At 47.1% G+C, this 22,322-nt stretch overlaps 1 protein-coding gene across 1 annotated transcript in view; it reads left to right on the top strand.

The window, feature by feature from the left end:
- Positions 1-13,839, top strand: part of DGAT2 (diacylglycerol O-acyltransferase 2) — a 37,818-nt gene extending 23,979 nt beyond the window's left edge. Inside the window, exons 5-8 of the mRNA XM_074955196.1 lie at positions 6,546-6,750; positions 9,583-9,757; positions 10,870-11,072; positions 12,347-13,839. Of these exons, the coding sequence (XP_074811297.1) occupies positions 6,546-6,750; positions 9,583-9,757; positions 10,870-11,072; positions 12,347-12,501 (738 nt within the window). The 3' untranslated portion in view covers positions 12,502-13,839. The remainder of the gene's footprint in view (positions 1-6,545; positions 6,751-9,582; positions 9,758-10,869; positions 11,073-12,346) is intronic.
- Positions 13,840-22,322: the final 8,483 nt, after the last annotated feature.

Here is a 22,322-nt window from a genome sequence, read left to right on the forward strand (position 1 = left end):
GTAGATGGGTGTTTCTGCTAAAATGGTAGCCAGACCCTGGGTCTTAACACTCCGTCCCCAGCTCGAGGGATTGGGCTACGGAAGAAGCAAGGCAGGACAAACTCCAGCCTCTGGGAATACAAGGGGCATTCCCAGCACCAGTGAGACAGGGAGCTGCCTGGCTGGTATCACTTGCTCCAGACACCTTGGACCAGAGTGATGTCAGCAGCCAGCGTGCAGCACTGGGAGCTCTCAGCCAGCTTTTACTCTCTGCTCGTCGGCTGTTTGCACCAGCCCCTGCCTCAGTCCTCTCACTGCCTGCACTGTTCTCGCTGTCCCCACCAACCCTTGCTCTCTTCGCTTGTTCTAACCCTCCACACCCACGCTTACCCAACTCTTTAAGCTGGACCAGCATAAAGAGGAATAAATACGAACAGGAACTAGCTCTGTGCTTGTGGCTGCATTCCTTTCTTTCACTTCTGGGGTATGTCTCCATGTGGTGCTGGAGGTGTAAATTCCAGTGCTAGCAGCTGTACCCCCAGGAGGGGTAAGACCCAGTGTCTGGTCGAGTGGGTTAACAATAGTGTATGGTGGTGTGAGGAGTGGGAAGGGCCAGCTGGCCCCAGCCTGTATCTGACTGACATGCTAGGGGCAGACAAGAGGCAGCTGGCCCATCAAACCCACACTAGCAGGAGAGCACAGTAGCAATGGTATGTCAAGCTGGAAACTGCACCTCCCACTCAAGGGTTAGATGTACCCTTGGTCCACAAATACATTTGGACAGTAAATGCTTTGGGGCGAGCCCTGTTTCTTCCTAGGTCTGGATGGTGTTCAGACCTTTGGACCCTAGGCTGTTCAGGCTCTCCGCTTGGACTGTGTCCTGTTAGTATGGCTACTTCCACTTCTGTTTGTGCACGCTCTGTCGCGGTGTCAGACTCACCAGCTCCCCATGCACCCAGAAGTGACGTTCACCGCAGTTTTATTCACTACGGGGAGGAAAGTCCACCCTCAGGGCACTGGGCTGAAGGTCGTAGCTTCAGTCTGGGGGTAACCCTTTTTAGATATCACTCGTTAGTAACTGCTGAACAGCCTGAGGCAAGGGGAAGCGGGGATTTCGTGCTGCTGCACTTTGCATTAGGGCACCTTTCTCCTAGTGAAGGCTGTAAAATAAGGGGGGGGGAGGTGTTGAAGTGGGAGCAACAGGGAAGCTTTAGGACAGGGGTGGGCAAACTTTTTGGCCCAAGGGCCACATTGGGGTGCAAAACTGTATGGAGGGCCAGGTAGGGAAGGCTGTGCCTCCCCAAACAGCCTGGCCCCTGCACCCTATCTGACCAACCATCCAAACCCCCTGTCCCTTAACCGCCCCAACCCTTATCCACACCTCTGCCCCCAGACAGGCCCCCCCCACACTGGGACTCCCACACCTAACCAACCCCCCTGTTTCCCTGACCACCCCCCACCCCAGAACCTCCACCCCATCCAACCGTCCCCTGACTGCCCCAGCCCCTTTACCATGCTGCACAAAGCAGTATGTCTGGCAGCCACGCTGCCCGGCTGGAGCCAGACGCGCTACCCTGCATGAATGCGCAGCCCCGCCGCCTAGAGCGCTGCCTGCACGGTGGCGTGGCTGCGGGGAATGGGGGACAGATGGGGAGGGGCCAGGGGCTGGCTAGCCTCCTGGGACAGGAACTCGGGGGCCGGGCAGGATGGCCCACGGGCCACCTCCGGCCCATGGGACTGTAGTTTGCCCACCTCTGCTTTAGGATCTCTATACTGAAGTAGTATTGTGTGTACAGGGGAAAACAAAACCGTGGGCAGTTATGGACTACTCTCCCTCTTAATCAGTAGGCAGGCCCTGTAGGCGTTTGTGGGAAATGCCATGCTCAGAGCAGTGGTCCATCTAGTCCACGGTCCTGCTATTAACCGTGGCCAATGGTGGCTTTAAAGGAAAGTGCAAAAAATTCCTCCTGGGTAACTTGTGCCCAGGGAAAGTTTCCTTCTAGCCTGTGCCAGGTACAGGTTTGGCTGAAGCCCTGACACAGGAGCATTTATCATGCTTCCAAAGCTCTTATTCTTTTAATTTATTATAATTCTGGATTTTCTCCCTCCCCCGCCCCCCCACCCACCTGAGTGTTGCTCTCAAAAAGCCCCCTTGCTTTGCTGGAAATGCCACATTACTCTGGAGTACAGCTTTTAAGAGCATCATGGTCGTGGGCTGTTCAGTGATGAACTCGCTAAACCGGCACCTACCCCCTCAGCAGGTACCACAGAAATAACTGACTGGCCTGTCCCATCCTTCTGGGATGCTCTACAAAGGAAGGGCAGTGGGCTGTGTTAAATTGAGGTGAGAAGGGGAGGATGTAGTTTTCTGACTCTGACAAGGTTATCTCATGTGCCAGACCCCCACAACTCCTCCAGCCTGGTGGATAACACCTGTCCATCTGCTGCACATAAAAGCCACACGTGGTGCCGAGATCCCTGTAAACGGCACAGCAACACCAAAGGGGCCTTGAGCTGTTCAGCATGGGGTTGCACACGTCTCTTGGCGGCCGTTTACACTGCTGTCGGGAGGTGTGACTGCAGAATGCATAGGCCTACCGGCACTAGCTTGGATTGAGCGAGCTTGGGTAACGCTAGCACTATAGATGCAGGGGCATGGGGTAGCTGTCGAAGCGTGTACCCAGAGTACTAGGTGGGACTGTACTCCAGTGGCTAGCCCGTTCCACCACAGCCCTGCTGCTACTTTCAGTGAGCTAGCTTTGATCGAGCTAGCTTGGGCCTGTTCACACATGAGGCAATCCCACCTCAAGGCGGCAGTGTAGACCTACCCGTGGGGTTTCTGTAGGCCATTCACAACTCTCTGAGAGGGGGGTAATGGAAGACGCCTCACTGCAGCTTCAGCCTCCAGAAGGCTGGCAGGGTTGCAAAAGGGCTTCCTGTCCAGTGGAAGCCTGACAGTTTAGGGTCCAATGGCAAACTGACACTGCTGTAGAGTGTGGCTTTCAGAGCCCCTGAAGGGTGTGAGCTCTCTCCTAAAGTAACCTCTCGGGGGAAAAACAAAAGCACGTGGGATTCAGGGTGACAAAGTACAGCTGCTGGGATGAGCTGGCTCTCTTCCGACTGACTGTGTGGTCACTGAGGCATACAGAAGGGGCAGGCTCTGCATATGCATTGTTAGAATGCAGAAACGTAACCCAGACCTTGCAGCATCTTTAATTAGAAGGTCTCTGAGCTGTAACCCCAAGCAGCCTTACTCATGAGAGAGGTATGGCCCCATCCCTTCACAGCTGAGGAAACTGAGCCACTGAGATCACATAACTTGCCACAGGTCATACAGAAAGTTCGTCACAGAGCTGGCAATGGAAGCAGGACTTACAGGTTCCCTGTCCTTCTCTATTATCTAGACTACTCCAGCCATCGGAAAGCTGTCCTTAGTGGTTTGTGCTGCTAGTTTGTCCCTTTGCCGTCGATCAGATTCACTTAAGTCGATGTTTTAAAGCTCCTTCACCCTTTTAACTGCAGAGTGCCTAAGGCTCTAAGGCTATGAGTAAATGTACTACATGTAACTTATAGACTCTGGGGCTGGTTAAACCAAACTGCAGGTGTACTGTGGCCATCTTCCTTGCCCAGGCCTACTAGTCTCTTCTTGCTACCTGTCTCCCTCCCCCAGTACTAGGGCAAGAGAAATCGGGTACTGCTATTTTACCCCTAACTGGATTTTCAGTCTCTCTCTACCTATTCCCCTCCATTTGTTATCCCTACTACTCCTGAAAAACCGTCTCCATTTCTTGGTCTAGCCACGTGACTTTTTCTTGCTTCCCAAAGCCATAAGGATGTGGAATGTCCTTCCTGCTATGTCCAGGTGGTGGAACAAAGCAAGGTGGCAGAACAGGCCCTACAGTGCCAATTAATGATGCACCAGCAGTTTGTTTAGTAACGGAGTTAAATGCAAAAAGATTGCATCTGTTTCTTTTTCTGCTGATGAGACATGAAATAGTTTAGCTTTAAAAACACATGGCGCCTGATTCTCAAAGATTGTGAGCGCTAGAATATAATCTTTGTTCTAGGTTTGTACAGTGCCTGGCACAATGGAATCCTGGTCTGTGATTAGGATCTTGGGTATTACTGCAGTACAAACCATAAATAATTGAGCTTTTTCAGAAAGCTCATCTAGAACTTATTGTTCTGGGGGCTCAAAATCAGACCTTTGGGGTTTCTTCCTCCGGAGGAGGAAAACAGATTTGCTTTGTGTCGTCTTGCCCGGCTTTTCTTTTCATGAGATTAAAACCCTGAAAAAAATATTGCCCTAATTTATAAAGCGATAAGCTTGACTCTTGGCAAGGGGGTGGCGCTTAGCAAAACAGGGTCCCCTCCTGCTCAAGAACTCTGGCTGCTGCTATATTGTAACAAAATCTCTGAGCATCTTAAAAATGCTCCTGGGATATTAGTCACACACAATTTATAACCATGTAAATCCCTGGGGAAGATAATAATCCATGCATTTAACCTGCTGAAGTATCATTCATGTGCTTTTTCAGAACAAATGTGTTACTGTGTGGTAGATTGTTTTTGAGAGTACTTTCCTCTGTTTGATTCAAACTCCTGGGCACTTGATTAATTGCAGAGTATTAGGTACTTTTTGGTGATCTGTAATCTTGGCAACTCAGGACAACACGACTTGATTTCTGTTGCCTGGAAATCTTTGCTTAAAATGTGTTGTGATGGTGCAAACCTACTTTCACCAGATATTTGAAAAGTTTCTGCATTCTTTCAAATGCAACCTACTTCATGTGCATACAAACACCAGGGCACTAGATTTATTACAACACGTTAGGCCCACAGAGATGCGTTTCGGTGCTTTGTAGTTTTGTCGAGTCATGTTGTCATTATCAAGAAACTTCTTGGCGTAAATCAGCTATGATGGTGCAACATTGTCAGTTTTTTGGAAAGTTTCTCTCCTCTTTCAAATGCAGCTTATTACATATTCATACCAAGGGCCATATTCTGCCTTTAGACATATGAGAGATTTGTAAGCTCTTTGGAGAAGGAAATGTACAAACACATAACAAAAAAGATATCACCTAGCACAATGGTATCCTGGCTCATGACTGGGGTTCCTGAGTGCTACCACAATACCTACTCATGAGTGCAGCTCCCACTGAAGTTAACCCATTAAACTGACTTGAATACAAAATGCATGTAGATATCTGAGGCCAAAATTTAGATTGTGATGTGTTGTACTGTATACTACAACACAGCAGCTAAAGTTTCTGCTTTTTTGGAACTCAGCAGAATCTGTACAGTCTCTTATTCTGAATGCACCATCTGAAACAAAGCAAATCTCTCTGCTCCTGCATCCACCGAGGAATTCTGTTCAGTGATCCCTGTTTTTGCCTTGTGAAAGACCAGTTGATAGCTTGTATAAGATATGCAGGCTTTAATGGCAGAAGTCACTCACAGACGCAAAGCCATGCAGTACTCGTATGCTGTGATTACAGCTACAATGAACTGCGTGACAATTATTGGATTTCCTTTCCCAGTCCAATGGCTTTTCAAGGGGTTTTTTGGTGTGCTAAATATTAACAGGTGTTTCACTGAGTAAGTGAAACCAGTTTGCAACTGGCACAGCTTTAGGCAGGATGTGGATTTTTCTCTGCACTTTGTTTGCTATGTGTGCCTGAGAACTAAGACGCACTGATGAAATTTGAATTTGTCTGGGAGGGATTGATTCTGTGCCAGTCTGTCTTCTCCTTATTTTCAAATGGCCAGAAAACTCTCAATCTTGAATCAAAAAGGCTTGTCACTTGGATTCCTGTACAGTTCCTCCAGGAACTGAACAGTACCAGCCACTGGTTATGAAGGCCTTGTGCATTCACTTTGGGCATTTTAGAAGAGTTGGGGAAGGATGGGATCACTTAGGAAAGTAAAGATCTCACTAACGTGGGAAGAAAAAAGTTACAGAAATTGTCTGCTGCCAGTCAAGTGCAAACCATGTTGTGGCTGCTTATTTGGGGAGGTGACTAAATCTAAACTGCTCTAGAAGCACAAAGCAGCAGATGTGGGTTTCAGGGAGTCACAGAGCCTGCATTCGGGTACTCACAAATTTTAATTTTGCATTTCAGGACATGAGGGATGGCAGGAAGGGCACTGAAGGGAAATGGTTTTTGCTGAAACCCAGTCGGTCCCTTAAACATGGCAAAGTGAGTGTGTGGTCCCATGATAGGGAACACACATTCATTCAATATTTGCCTCTTAGCTGTAGGGAGCCAAAAGGATTTTCTTGTTGAATCTTTCATTTCCACCATCCTGACTGAATTCAAGATGGCATGTCCTGTATTTCCTTGGTGGTTGGTGATGGGAGGTAAATTTCGGGTCTGGGATAAGATGATCAGCATTGGTGAACTGGACACGAATGCTTTTGAAATTTTGCAGATTTCAAAATTTAGTGTCAAACTTACTTTTCAAAACCTCCTTTTTCTCTTGGCCTTAAGTTGTCTCATGCAGGAGAATTTCTGCATGCAATTTCGCTGGCGTTCTAACTTTACGATCCTTTCTCTCTTTCTCAGCTGGTTAAAACCCACAATCTGCTGATGAACAGGAATTACATTTTTGGCTACCACCCGCATGGAATCATGGGCTTGGGGGCTTTCTGCAACTTCAGCACAGAAGCCACTGGTGTTGGCCAGAAGTTTCCTGGGATCAGACCGTACCTTGCTACGTTAGCTGGGAACTTTAGAATGCCTATTTTGAGGGACTACTTAATGTCTGGCGGTAAGAGCTCCTCTTCCTCTATCCCTCTTCCCCACCTAGCCACCCTCCAGATTCTCTCTTTCCCCCCACCCCATATCTTGCCATAGTTCTAAGAAACGCTGCCGGTGAGCAATCTAGCAGTGGCACCGATGGATGTGGGCTAAAGGATACAATAAGCCTCTTCCATCTCCTAAGATCTATTGAGCATTTGGAGGTGGCGAGAAGAAACAGGCCAAATTTATGTCTAGCAAATGTAAGTGTTCTCTTTAGTGCTTGATATTTTAATACTGTGGTTAACTTTGCTTCTCAATCCTATTGTATTTACAGTAATTACCAGAAAGGTTATAGAAAATTGGTAGTTAGTACAAGTTTCCCCCTTAAAGACATAAACTCTGATGGCCCGGAAAGGAATGTTAGGGTAGGTCTGCGCTACAGAAATTACATCGTTGCTGCTGCCCGCCTGTGGGGCTTTGATGAAGAGTGCTCTCCCATTGGCTTAGTAGTTGCTCCACTTCTGCGAGACACAGTAGCTATGTTGGCAGGGGAAGCTCTCCTGCCAGTGCAGCGCTGTCTCCGGAGGGGGCGAAGGTCGGTATAATTGTTGCTCAGGGGTGTGGATTTTTCACACCTCTGAGCAATGTACTTGTACTGAAATAAGTGTGTGGTGTAGACTTGGCCTTAGGAAGGAGACTTGTTAGCTCTGGAATGACTCAGACCTGCTCTGTGTGGCGATAGGCTGCGGTGAGGTTACACTCTGGGCTTGACGACATGAATACTTAGTTTGTGGCGAGCTGGAGGTGTGGGTCTAGCCTGCCATGGACTGTCCGCGTGCAGTGTGATGCTTCGCATTAATAGTCTGCTCATGTGCTTTTATCTAGTCTGTCTTTTTTTTTTCCCCAAAGAGGGCTAGCTCCAAGCACACTCTCTCTCTCTCTCTCTCTCTCTCTCTCACACTCTCTCACACACACACACACACACACACACACACACGCGCGCGCAGAGTGTGCGCAGACAGACAATGACAGCACCCTGGGGTAGACTGTCACCACAGCTTGCTACCAAGGAGGGATGGTCTCTTGCTAACCTGCATGTCATATGCGCTAGTTAGCGACCCACCACAGATAAAGACGAGGTAATGGTATTGTTTCAGCTTGCAGCTGTTCCATAAAGTGCTTTTTCCTTCAAAAGGAAGCTGTCTCTCCATTTAGATGGGGCTGGGGGGATTAACCAATGAAATTGATCTTGCTATGTTGCACTAATACATCTCATTCATTCCAATCTTTAAATCGTGTATGTTGTAGGTTCTAGTGAGAAAGCGGTCACCGATATCAGGAAAATTACGAGTCATTTGACTGTGTACTTTTAGCGTATCTGAAACTGAATTTAGGAACAAGGACACTTTTTCTAGGCTATTCATGTTTGTGAGAATAACCTTACCATAAAATCCCTGTATTTCAGGAATCTGAGAATAAACTGCATTTATTTTGAATATATTTGGCATTGTCAATTAAATGATACTTAATAAAGCTGGAAAATCCCCCTTTTCTACTTCTAATTAGAATTTTAAGCTCCTTGGAGCATTATGCCCTCCTGTAGGGCTGTATAATGGATGGTATTCACCTACTCTCCTGCAGACTGTACCCTCATCTTTGCCAGTGCAGCGTTCTTAGGAGAATTATGCTGCAGTAATGAAGGCACCACCAGAATACGTTTTCACCATACGTACTTTCTGGTTTGAGAACAGAACAGAAAGTGTCTAGCTTGCCTTAACTAACTTCTAGCACTCTCCACTCTGAAGTGCAGTGTCGAAAAATGCACTAGTGCTTTGGCTAATCGGCTCTGGGATAAAGAGATCCCAGTGTGAGGGTGCATTGTGCATTTCTTGCTTTCCACCCCAGAATGCAACACTAAAGCATCTCTCTAGGGAAATGAGATTTCTTCCCCCACTATTTCCTTCATGGTTTCACACTCTGTCCCCCAGCTAAAACCATCCATGACAATATTCAGAAAATCCTGCAAAATTGACTGAGCACTCGAGAATTTTCTCCCTTTAATAAATGTAAAACTACTCTTATTGCCACAAAATTTTGCGGGCAGGATTTCTCCCTTAAATTAGACAGCCCTATGGCTCTTAGACAAATGGGCATTCATCTCTGAGTGCAGAAGTGAGCCCTTACGTGCTAGCAGTTCCAGCACTACACCAGTGACAAATACTACGAACTGAAAGGGTAAAGTTCAGTGCCTATGTGCCAGAGCAATTATGTGCTAGAATAGCAAAAGGTCATTGGGATTAGGGGCCTTGTACTGATGTAAGACTAGCTGTGCATCTATAGATTTTAGGCCCATCTTTTTAAAGGTATTTGGGCATTGCTGTGCCCTGTGTTGCAGCACCTAACTAATTTAGGAGTGAAAATATTTTCAAAAGGGATTTAGGCACTTAGGAGCCCAAATACCATCAGGTATCAATGAAATTTAGATGCTTAAGTGCTTAAATCCCTTCTGAAAATGAGATTTAGGCTTCTAAATCACTTAGATGTTGCAATGCTGAGCTCAGCATGCCCATATGACTTTAAAAACCTTTAGAGTTCCTTTTGGTCTCTGGGGATTTTCATCCTAAATTAGGAAGATGCTCAGCCTACTTTGGACCATCCAGCTGGTCTATAATAGCTGGAATTGAATAAGTGCTGTCTCTCACCCTGGGGGATAAGGGGAAATACTCGTTAAAAGTTGGGGATTGTGCAGAGCTTTGTTTTCAAAACCAAGTGTGTCTCCCCCCACCCACTCATCTTCTGCACTGCAAACAGCAAGTCTTCAGTAATTTCTAGCTAGATTTTTCTCTCCTGCAATGCTCAGGTATCTGTCCTGTGAACCGCGACAGCATAGATTACATCCTGTCCAAGAACGGCAGTGGAAATGCAATTGTCATTGTGGTGGGAGGAGCTGCGGAGTCCCTGAACTGCACACCCGGGAAGAACTCGGTGACTCTGAAAAATCGGAAGGGATTTGTGAAGCTGGCTCTACGACACGGGTAAAGGAGAAATCCACTCTAATCCAGAGCACTTTTTAATTTCCAGCACATCTATGGGAGTAGATTATAACAGCCCCTCCTCCTACGCTCTCCCTTGGTCATTACATGAAGCAATGAACTCCTTGGATTCACTCTTTCCATATTGTGTATGAGATTCTAGGATTTCAGGCATGAGAGCTTGTTCTTGCCTTTCCCTTTGGGGCTGTGTGTACATGGAGCAGTTTGCAGTGGAAGGAACTGACCTAGAGGAGTGGAGATCTTTCACTTGTAGTGTCCGTTTCCCTCGTTATTTCTTTGATATAAAACAGCTTTGGCAACATCTACAGTTACCACTGCCATCTGCACAAATGCAGTAAGACTCTGCTGTTCCAAAGCCTGTATTGTCCTTTACTTTGTTCCACTTCCACGGTATTGTTCTGCCCAACCCTGAAATAGGAACCAGATTAACTTTTTGTTTGTGCGCACCTCTATGAAACTGGCAGTTCCAGTGCTTGCTTCAGTCCTTACACAAACAGAGCTGCATGGGAAGTGGTTTGTGGCTAGCTCACCATTTTTTTTTCTAATTTGCGGGTTGTTTTTTTCACATGTTAAGTACTTGTATTATGCTAACTCCTAGCGGAGATCATTGTGCTAGACATTCTGTGCACTGTACATATACATGGGCAGTCCCAGCCCCAAAGATCTTGCCATTTGAAGACAAGGCAAAGCGTGGTAGAAAAATGTAAGGAAGGATTTCCCCCAGATGAGAAATAGAAAGATTTAAACGATTGGCCCAAGGAATCTGTAGCAGAGCCAGGAATTGAACCCGGACCTCCTGAGTCTGTCTGTCTGCTTTAATCACAATCCCATCCTCCCTCTCTAGCTGATTTGTACACCTGACGGGCACCCACTGGAGCTTATTGCATCTTGTAGGCGTCGTAACTCCTAGCAATAGGGAAGGCTTGTTTCGTCTGTTGCAGGCAAAGTTGCAGTGAATACAGTGTGCAGAAAATCAGCAGGAGCCTCTTCTGCGGCTCTTCTTTGTTCAGGCATGTGCCTGTTGGCACTGAGCCTAGAAGCTGATCTCCAGCCTCTGGAAGGTTTTGACTCATGTCTGGTTTTTTTATTTGTAGAGCGGATTTGGTCCCGGTGTATTCATTTGGTGAGAACGAGGTTTACAAGCAGGTGATCTTTGAGGAGGGCTCCTGGGGAAGATGGGTCCAGAAGAAGTTTCAAAAACACATTGGTTTTGCTCCATGCATATTCCATGGCCGTGGCCTCTTCTCTTCCAACACCTGGGGATTGCTACCGTATTCCAAGCCCATCACCACTGTTGGTAAGCACTGGATTTGAACATGTACATGACATACAGCACCACACTGTTCTGTTGGGCTGGAGAAGAGGCTGGTTTAGTGGACTCTGTTGAGGTTTGGATAACTAGACTCCCTGGATCCAAAGGCTCAGATTCAAGCAGGATGAACTTAGCCCTTTATCCTTCTAAGAATAACTGAGTTTCTTGCAGTTACCATGTTATTTAGCAGAAGTTGTTACACTGGGTCACTCTCTAGAATCCAGATCTATGTCGGGATCCCACTCCAGACTGAGTGTTCTGACACTGAGCTCCCTCTTTGTTCTCACCTCCCAAAGCACCAAGCTTTTCAGGAGGGAGAAACAGCCCAGTTCTATGCAGGGTTTCTTTTACTGCAGCTTGTATGTTAGGTCTCTAATTCATCAGTTTTTAAAATTACAGCAGTTACTTGGACCTGCCAGAAACTGAGACTCTTGAAGTCAGCTAAAGGATCCACAGTGTATGAAAAATCCATCCTACGGCAATTGCCTAAGCTCTGCAGACAGTCCAAAGTTATCATTGTTTCCCTACTCTGTCCCCCTTCTCTCCATGTGGATCCTATGTGAATATCCTATTTACAGTATTGTAAAGCCACATCTCCCTTTGTGACCCAGATAAGAACAGCACAGGACCAATAGCCAACTCAGCAGAGTGCAGAAGATCAGTATATTTGGCATGGACCACCCAGGAACAGTTCAGTGAGCTAGATTATTATACCTTTCAGCACAGGGTAATGCATAAGCAGCACTACCCCAGGCGTTGCACCAGGAGGCGTTGAATTCCTGAGACATCCCGCTAAGATACAATTCCTCCTCCTTGCTCTTGAAGGGGTAGTAAGTTACCGCCAGTCTGTAACTGCAGAAGTTACTACACCCTTTGGTGCAGTGGCAGCAAAATTTGCACTGATGTAACTTTGATTCTGCTACAACCACTGTAATTGGCGACTAAAGACACGCTCTGCACCACTTGAAACCAGGGATGTACCAGTGTGACTTGCATTCTGATGCAGAGCTCGCTGAACGCTCTGGGAATCTCCAATAACTGCAGTGGGCTTTGGATAAGCCCCTTAGTGTGTTAAATTGTTCTGGTGCAATCCCTGTCTTACACCATTGCAGGGCATCTACCCCGGGGGCTGCACAAATGTAGCTACACCAGTGCAAAACGCCAGCATAGACAGGACTCTAGACAATGCAGAAACCTCAGACGCTCTGTTGGGAGAAAAAGCTAATGTTCTGGTTCGGTTTTCTTTTTTTTCATTTCAGTTGGGGAGCCTATCACCATTCCCAAAATTGACCATCCGAGCCAGAGGGAGGTAGACTTTTATCACCGCATGTATGTGAGCTCTCTGATTAAACTCTTTGACAAGTACAAGACTAAGTTTGGCCTGCCAGAGACTGAGGTATTGGACATCAACTGAGAGAACTACGTTTGACCTGGTGTTGACCTGCTCGAAATCAGAGTTGGAGATGGGGTCTCCAGAAGTCCACATTGTTTTTTGTTCTATAAATCTGAAAGCATGTGTGGATGGGTGTCTGTTTTTAAAGGAAAAAAGTTTGTTAAACTATTCAAATGTTAGACCTTTTTAAAAATAAAAAAAATCTTGCTTGAGATACATCCCATTACAAAGTGCTATCACTATCCAGAAGAATATTATGATTCCCCACAGCTGTGGGAATGAGGACAGAGGAAAACATGATGCCCATTGGAATCTGCTATATAATATTTCTGATGGTGGACTTTAAATATTCCCACTGCTACAGGTTCTTACCAGCAGTGGCACAGATTCTGCTGGGAGAGAAGGGTCCATTCATTTTGCAACCCAAAGAAAGCACTTATTGATTTGGTAGTGACCCCAGTATTGTAGGTACATTGCACAAGAACTGCTTTTAGATGTAGTTACATAGCACAGGGGTGTTTCTGGTTGGGAAAAGCCCCCTCTGAAAGCACAAATAATACAGTTTGATGGTTGGGCCCAGTTTTATAGCTTCTGCTGTGCATGGTGTTGGAAACCAAAAGAACTTGTAACTCTAATGGACCATGTTATTTCCATACTGTATATTTAGCTCCCTATTTTTAATTTTTGAATGTCTTTATAAGTAGGTCTGACTTTAGATGGTACTTGTATGTGTGTTGTATGAGAAAATGTTGGAAGCGCTCAGTATTAGCCAGCAATACTTTAAACAAACTCTAGAAGTATTGGGAGGTGCAATTTATGTGAATGTAGCAGTGGCCCTGATCCTGCAAACACTCAGGGATGTGCAGTGGGGTGAATCTGATGGGGCTGTTCACATGCATAAAGTGATGCATGTGTTTGCAAGATCAGGGTCCAAATGTAAAGTTGGGAATGAATTCTGCTGTTTAAAGAGGAGTTTATAAAAAATTATAATATATTCCATGCTGTGAATGTGAGAGAGTAGCCTTTCTGCACAGGATATACATCTGACTGTTTTTTTAAATGTTTGTTTACATGGATGTTGACACTTATGCTTGTAGGGAGATGTATTATTCAGAGTACTGTGTGTGTGTGTGTGTGTGTGTAATTTAAAGCATTGCACTACTGCATGTGTAACCTGCCTTCTTCAACAGTTAATTGTTGAGTGTATTGAAGCTCTGAAACGTGCCTTTGTATTATGCAAGAGGACAGTCCTGGAATCTTGCATCACACCTAAATGTTCCTCCTTTCCTATTTGATGGAATATTGTACCACATCCAAACTTTGTGTACAAATTTATAGAAATAAATTTGAGCAAAAATAGTTCATACCCTCCTCTCCTGTGCCATGGCTCTCTTTTGCATCATACAGATGTGTAGCTGGGTTCCTTAAATGTTATCTGTGGCTATTTGGTTTATTTTATTTAGACTGTGTTGCAAGTGCTCCTCCAACACACTCTGGTTACGTGTGCATTAGGGCAATGACAACCTAGAGATTAACCAGTAGTAAATCTTCCCCTCTCAACTGCTCAGAAATTAAACACTTACTTCCCAGAGATCCTTCATGAGCCCCAGGTTTGGAGTTCAGCCCTGCAAAGTGTTGAAACACCTCTTGTGAGGATCTTATACATCAGTTACTACTTCAAGTAGTGTCCTGATGGGTGCTCCACTGTAGGGGTGTCTGCATCCCTGTGCTGCTGATTGGAGAGCTTTGGGAGCATGCACTGCTCCTCGCATGCAAACCCTCCTCAGTTCCTTCTCAACCATGCTTGGCTAGAGAGGGAGCTATAGCTGTCCATTCATGGCTCATTAATGCTTTTAGAATTGCTAATTTTTAGATTCCCCGGAAAGCCTCCTCTCTTTACTTTGTTTACATTTTATTTTAGACATTGCCTTTTTAATAATAATAATAATAATAAAAAAAAAATTCTTTCACCAACCCCTTGGTATGTCCAGCACCCCCGCTTCCCCCTCCCCGCTTCAAAAAGTGTCTGTCACAAGGAATCTATCCCAGTGACTGATGGACACTCACAAGTGTGTTCACAACCTGGGAGAAAGACTTTCCACAGAAGTGTGGGTGGCTTGTGTCAGCAACTGAAACCCTTATCCAGGGAAGATGGAGAACTGAGGCTCAAACTCCTACTCAAGGAGTCAGCCCTTCAACTTCCTGAGTCCCAGTGGGAGCCCTCACCACAACCCTCCACTTCTAAGGGAGGTGAGCACAGACACCCACGAGCCACTCACGCAAGGCCTCTAAGGCAAGGACTAGGAGTCCCCACGGAGAGCCACAATTGAATTGAAAAGGATCCAATGAAGTGAGCTGTAGCTCATGAAAGCTTATACTCAAATAAATTTGTTAGTCTCTAAGGTGCCACAAGTCCTCCTTTCCTTTTTGCAGCTCAATCGGTATCATTGGTATGGACAGAACCAAAGCCATCTAAATCTGGTACCCAGGGCAAACGTGGTACCAGACCAACAGAGCTAGTTAACTCTCTTAATGCCCAAACACTGTATAAAATGTACAAATTATAATGCACATATACACACACCTAATATATAGAACTATAATAATTTGTCCTGGACACTGAAGATGGCTGCCTTGAGCCCTTGAAGTCCTAGATTTAGATCATTCAGGTGAGAGAATATATCGGACAAGAAGCCCACCCATGAGAGCCAAGCTGTCATACAGACAGTGAGAGTGGGAATAGGTGGTCTGTCAAGAATACCTTGAACTGGGCATGAAGTTCAAAGCAATGTGCCAAGGCCTTGCCCTGTGACAGGTGTCAAACCTCCTTGTGGAGCAATAGATTAACCTGCTTGCTTCCCATCTCATTACATAGAGTGGAAAAGATTCTGGAGTTCAGTGCTTGAGCTTTTATAAAGTTTACAGTGCTGTCCCACACCTTCCAGTGGCTTTTTTTTTTTTTTTTTTTTTTTTTTGGACAGGAACCATGTTTATTTCATGGGATACTGACTTACACTGGTCGATTGATTTCTACGCACACCGGGAACACTCAGGCAGCAACCCCCTCTCCCCCACCTGGCTGGGCCGACAGGAGGGAGCCGAATTCACACACACATGATTATTTCCTCCATGGGGCCAGTGGGCAGCGGATCAGCAGGGACGGTTCTATACACCTAGGCTCCTGCGCCCGAGGCGGCGAAGCAATGCCCCCGATCAGGAAATAGAAACATTAAATAAATATGTACAGACGTGCCCGCAGGGGCCAGGCCGGAACAGGCAGGGGCTCAGTCCCCCATTCCTACTTTAGATGTCTGCAGGATGGCGACTATGACCCTGAAGAGCCCGATGGAGTTGGCGGGCATGCTTCTGGGAGCAAGTGCTTCCCTATGTATACTGCAATGCACCCACCTCGCATTGGGAGGGACTGCTCTGATTCGTGTCACTATTCCCCTGATGATACCATTTTGATTTTGTGAAGTTGTCAAGCAACCAGAAAATCTCCTCCACTGTTCTGGAAGGCAGTGACTGGCAAAACACAACATCGTCCTGTATTGCACCTTTGTAAATATACCACACGTACACAAGAAGGGGAGCGAAGCCTGCCATGTCCACGGATTCGTCCAGCTGCAGAGCAAAGTACTGGCTACTAGTAATTGAGTTAGGACATCGTGGGCCATGTCATCAATGCTGCTGCTATTTGATAATGGCAGGAACTGAATTAATTTTGGGGCCTGGTGCTTACCATGTCTGCAGCCACAAGAGCAAGTTCCTCTGCTACGGTGTGAGATTTTCCTGATTTTGCAACACTGACGCTCACTACCTATGGTGCTTCGAGGGCTTTACTGTTGTCAGCAGCAGCCGAGTGCAAAACTTTCTTGTTCACCATTAACTGTGCCGGTGTCTGCTTGAAAAATTCTGGTGGTTTGTCCTTGTGTTCATGTTTTGTTTCCGAGGGTCTGCATAGAAGAGATGGTTTTAGGCTGTTGTTTGATAGGACTTCACTACATCCCACACCCTGCACCTGAGGCTATTCCCTGGCTCCAGTTCAGAGGTGGGCAAGCTACGGCCCACGGGACCCTCCTGCCTGGCCCTTGAGCTCCTGGCCTGGGAGGCTAGTCCCTGGCCCCTCCCCTGCTGTTCCCCCTCCCACCCGCAGCCTCAGCTCACTGCACTGCCGGCGCCATGCTCTGGGCGGGGGGCCTGTGAGCTCGTGGGGCAGCGCAGTGATAGAGCCTGGCCTGACCCGGTGCTCGGTGCTGCACGGTGCGATTGTAGCGCCACCAGTGCTCCAGGCAGCATGGTAAGGGGGCAGGGAGTGGGGGGGTTGGATAGAGGGCAGGGGAGTTCGGGGTGGTGCTCAGGGGCTGAGGGTGTGGATAAGCATCAGGGCAGTCAGAGGGTGGGAAACGCGGGGGTTGAATGGGGGCAGGGGTCCCGGGAGGGCAGTCAGGAAGGAGAGGAGGGGTTGGATGGGGCAGTGGGGGGCAGTCAGGGGTGGGGTGTCCAGGGAGTAGGGGGGGTTGGATAGGGCAGGGGTCCCGGGGGGGGCAGTCAGGAATGAGAGGAGGGGTTGGATGGGGCGGTCAGGGGACAGGGAGCTAGGGTTGGTGGATGGGGCAGAAGTCCCCAGAGGCGGTCAGGGGACAGGGAACAGGGTGGGTTGGATGGGGTAGGAGTCCCAGGGGCAGTCAGGGGGCGAGAAGCCGGGGGGGGTCGGATAGGGGGTCGCACAGCCTCCCTTAACCGGCCCTCCATACAGTTTTGGAAACCCAATGTGACCCTCAGGCCAAAAAGTTTGCCTGCCCGCCCCTGCTCCAGTCCAAGTAAATCCCATGTTGATGTACTTTTTGCCATTTATGTCTCTTTGATATAGATCCTGTTTTGTGACTGGTGTCGATGTTTCGCCTCAGAGGCTGAGATCCATATGGTGAGTAAGTAGTCAGCGTCTCACTGGCGATTTCAGCAAGTGCACAGATACTGGCAAAAGAAATTTCATCACTTCGCTTCTCATCGCTGATACCTTGTGTGTTCTTACCATTACCTCTCTTTAGCCGTCTGTCCATGTTTCACTGTTACGGACAGATATAGTGCAACACATACAACCAACCCCTCCACCCCCTTAAGTTCTGAGCTCAGTGAGACTGGACAGTTGCTGGGCAACTGAACCCGCACTGTGTGGTGATTCGGAAGTGAGGGCTCCGTACGCCAGCATCTCTGTGTATCTGTTTTCGTTGGTACATCTTGAAGTAACGACTGTATTTATACAACAAATTCCTACAGAGTTTTAAATCTTCATCTCAGTAGCCTATTATGAAGATGCAATAAATAAAAGAGTTAATAAAATCCACCATTACACAATTTCCCCAGCAGAGATGTCTTGTGTACTCCCAGCGATACACATACCAGTTTGGGAACCCCTGCAAGGCTAGACACTGTGGGGAGATAAGAGAGAGCTGTCCAGAGGTGGACAGTTGCATCTGTGCTGCTCTTTGGCTTTGTTATTGGTTTCTACTTTTGTGTGCAGCCTAGTTAATCCTCATCTTTGGTTATTTGGGGAAACCTTCGGGAAAGAGATGAGTCATGCAGCATGACCTGAAGATGACAAGGGCTGAGCTTGTGACCACTCTCCAGGCGAGGGCAAAGAAAATATGCATCATTGTGGAGTCCTCACTGTACCAAAGACAGAAAGTTAATGCTGCAAGAAATTTGTCTGCAAGCAGGCTCAAATACTATATATTAAAACCAACGGACTGGGGAGCTGGGACTTAAACCACTGCTCCTTCAACACAACAGAAGACAAGCCTGTCACACTTCAGAACTCTATACCACAGTAGTAGATGGTCCCCAGTTCTCTAGATGCATCCGATGAAGTGAGCTGTCGCTCACGAAAGCTTACGCTCAAATAAATCTGTTAGTCTCTAAGGTGCCACAAGTCCTCCTTTTCTTTTTGCGAAACCTCAGTAGGTTAGTACTAGGCAGGTGATAAAAAGGATTCTTTTCCCCTAGATCAGAGGTTCTCAACCTATTTACCATTGTGGGTCGCATATGCAGCTCTCTGTGTGTGATGTGGGCCATATCCACACTATATACTACCTGTATCCTACAAATAGTACCTGTATGGCCCCAAGGCTGTCACATGGGCTGCAGCTGTGTGCTGATTGGGTCGCAAGCAGCCCACAGGCTGCAGGTTGAGAACCACTGCCCTAGATGATCAGGACCAAGAGACCAGACAACATCCATATCACTCTGCTCTAAGAAGCAAACACGTGCTGTCCGTGAAGACAGTCTGATGGGGCAGCTGATGTCCCGAGGCTAATTCAAAGTTAGGATCCCGGAATGTTTGAAATCACATTCCATCGGATTTACAGAAAAGCTCTACCAGACCCGTGACAGGCCTGAGTACTGGGGCTTATGGTTAACATCTGATCTGTTGCAGGGTTCTCTGTTATAACGCATGCAGTGATGGGCCCAAGAGTCCCTGCAATTTGGTTCTGGACCTGGATCTGGGCTTTCCATCTCATGTCCACCTCTGCTTCCTGTATCCTGGAAACAGAAACGGTCAGGGCTGGTAGCCTGGTGGCTTCATGTACAGAGAAGCAGGGAGCCAAATGACTCATCAGTCAAGGATAACAGTAGCTAAGGACCAGCCTGCTCGCTTCCTCCTGCTTTACTGACAATGAAGACTATCCGTTCCAGTGTTTGCTTTGCCAGTGAGCTCACCTTGCCCATGAGAGATGAGATGCTCCACGCCCTTAACATGGCTGCCCTCTTGGAAAGGGGGTTTAGACCGATGTTGAGGAGAGGCCCTTTGGTGGTCCTGGATGGGAAGACAGCACCATGCTGGGGCTGGTGAAATATACTGCAGCTTCCTTCCTCTCTGAGCACCTGCACTCTGTGCAGACACCAAGGCTGCTAACCCTGATGGAAGCATCTGAAGGACACTCCACAATGAACCTAACGGAATCCTCCTCCCATGGCTTTTACTCTGGGAAGGTACAGGATAGCTCTGCGAGGCTTCTGCTTGGTTCTGCAGGATAGCGCTGCGCTATTGTAAGAGCTAAGTACTGCACCAGGACCTGGCACTCACCTGCCTCGTGATCATGAGCAAGACACTTGCCATCTCTGGGCCTCTGTTTCCTCCTCCCACTCTTGGTCTGGCTTGTCTGTTTTAATGGTAAGCTCTTTGGGGCAAGGGCTGGCTCTGACCACGCATCTGTACAGCATCTAGTGCAATGGGGCCCTGATCTCAGTCAGGGCTTCTGGGCACAGCCATCATACAAATAGTAGTAAATAGTGTTGCTATCTATGGTTTCTGATTAACCCCTATTGGCTTCCATTATCACCTTATTTTCCTCTACCGCTTTATTAATTGTGACAGCAAATGTCTTAGTATTAAAGGGAAACTTCTTGGGCTCCCCCTCTCCCCTGCAGTGTGCTTCCCTTTCTCTAGTCCACTGGGGCTATATCTTTCTCTTCAGGTCTTCTCAGAAATAACTGCTAAGATTATTTCTGCTACTTCCTTTAGGTTAAGAGGAATCAAACTTTTCAGGTTTCATTATGTCCCCATTCCCTAGCTGGTCTCTAATCTGTCCTGGAGGCCTCTCTGTCCCCTTTTAGCTGGGATTGCATTCCTAAGCATTTCAGCCTTCTCATTGTCACCTGTTACTTGTTCACCCCAGTGGGTGTGGAGGAGGTGGGGTTATGCGGGGTTTACAGATCTGGATCAGAGCTACTGCCCCACACAGCACCCCAACCCTACTCCAGTCCCCCATGGGCAGGCACAGCCTACTCATTGGCCCATCTGCACACACAGGGGAGCCCTAGATCTAGCTTTCCAGGATTCCAGCCCTGGCACAGCCCAGGTGCCACAGAGAGGCTGGGAGGGGCCAGGAAAAGCTGCAGGGGGTGCTGACCTTCCTCCGCTGGCCTCCCTGATAGGCTCAGAGCTGGGGCAGCAGGGAGGGACAGGATGGGTATGGGAGGAAAGAGGCACTCTGGGAAAGGCAACACCTCCAGCAGGGGCTCCAGGGACTCTCTGCACCCCTAGAGAGACCCCTCGGCCTCAACCCCACTGACAGTCACTGTACCCCTGGCCCCAGAGAGACTCCAGTTCTAACTGCACTGATCGTCACTGCACTCCCAGCCCCAGAGAGAGACCCCCCACTGATTCTCATTGTGCCCATCAGCTCCCAATCCCCAGAGAGATCCTCCAACCCACTGAAGCTCACAGACTCCCTCCCCTCAAGTTCTCCATCCCCCAAGCTCACAGGATGTGTAGAATCGTAGGATTGGAAGGGACCTCAAGAGGTCATCTAGTCCAGTCCCCTGCACTCAAGGCAGGACTAAATATTATCTAGACCATCCCTGACAGGTGTTTGTCCAACCTGTTCTTAAAAATCTCCAATGACGGAGATTCCACAACCTCCCTGGGCAATTTATTATAGTGCCTAACCACCCTGACAGTTAGGAAGTTTTCCTTAATGTCCAACCTAAACCGCCCTTGCTGCAATTTAAGCCCATTGCTTCTTGTCCTATCCTCAGAGGCTAAGAAGAACAATTTATGCATTTTATTTGAATAATTTGTATGAGGCCTATTGCCTCACTTAAAAACAATACCAATAGGCATCAATAAAAACTACATGCGCTCACCTAGTATATGTATAAAGACATTGTGAAGTATCTGTATTAAATGCATGAACATTTATTTCACGTGTGTGTGTGTGGAGGGGTGGTTATGCTTGATCCCAACCCTCTGGCTTTCAAACCACTTGAAACACTGGTTCACCCTTCTTACTAAGTAGCAGTCAGAACTTTCCATTGTCACCTCTTGCTTCTCATGTACTTATTCAAAGTTTGCTCATCCCATTTTGCCACCTCATGCTAAAAGTACAGTATCTCACTTGGTGCCTGGCTCCTACAGTCACGCCCTGAAATTTCTTTAGTTATCGTGGGGAACGCCCTGCTCATTTTTTCTTAGCCTTGTAAAAGTAGAATTATCAATCCGATGAGAGTGGGTGAAAGAGTAGGCGGAATGGTCTTGTAGGTAAAGGGAAGACATGGGATGCTGGACTCCTGCATTCTGTTCTTAGCTCTGCCACATCACTTAGCCCGTCTGTGCCTCAGTTTCCTCCTCTGTAATATGGGAGATGTAGTCGTAGCTACCTACAAGAGTGTTGTGAGAATGAATTAACTGATGTTTCCTAAAGGCTCTGAGATCCACAGAGAGAAGGGGATAGTATTATATTAACAGAAACAGGGAGACTCTCAGGCTATCATATGCAAATATAGGAATAGCGAGTGATTTATTTATTTATTTTGGTCTTTACAGAGAGAATTGTCATCTCAGTTCTACCAAAAGAGACCAAATGGTAATCATGTGCTGCCCCCCAGGGGTCAATCAGTGTAGTGCCACAATAGAATATCTGGTTTTGTGTATGTTTTTGGAAAGTACTGAGAGTGGGAAGTACCGGGAAGGTGTTGTTTTTGTTTATTACATGTATTGCAGTAGCACCTAGGAGCCCCAATCACAAATGGGGACCCCATTGTGGATGGTGTCTGACGAACACAACAAAAAGACAGTCCCTGCCTCGTGCGTAAAAATGCGTTGTCGTTTTATCATCAACAGTGGGGCTATAATAAGGAATTTCTACAAAGAGAACTCTTCTAATCTTCACTCAGTAAAACTGTCCTTCAAAACGCCTGTTCTGTGTGAGTCACCAACACCTCAGTTTAACAGCGTTATGGGGGCTACCGTAAAACAGCACCTTCTTACCCAGAAGACATGCCCCATGTCTGCATTCCAAGCCATATCTCCTTATTTGTCATTTAAGCAATTTTTTAAA

This window comes from Natator depressus, chromosome 1, assembly GCF_965152275.1.
Source record: "Natator depressus isolate rNatDep1 chromosome 1, rNatDep2.hap1, whole genome shotgun sequence".
Classification (NCBI taxonomy): Eukaryota; Metazoa; Chordata; order Testudines; family Cheloniidae; genus Natator; species Natator depressus.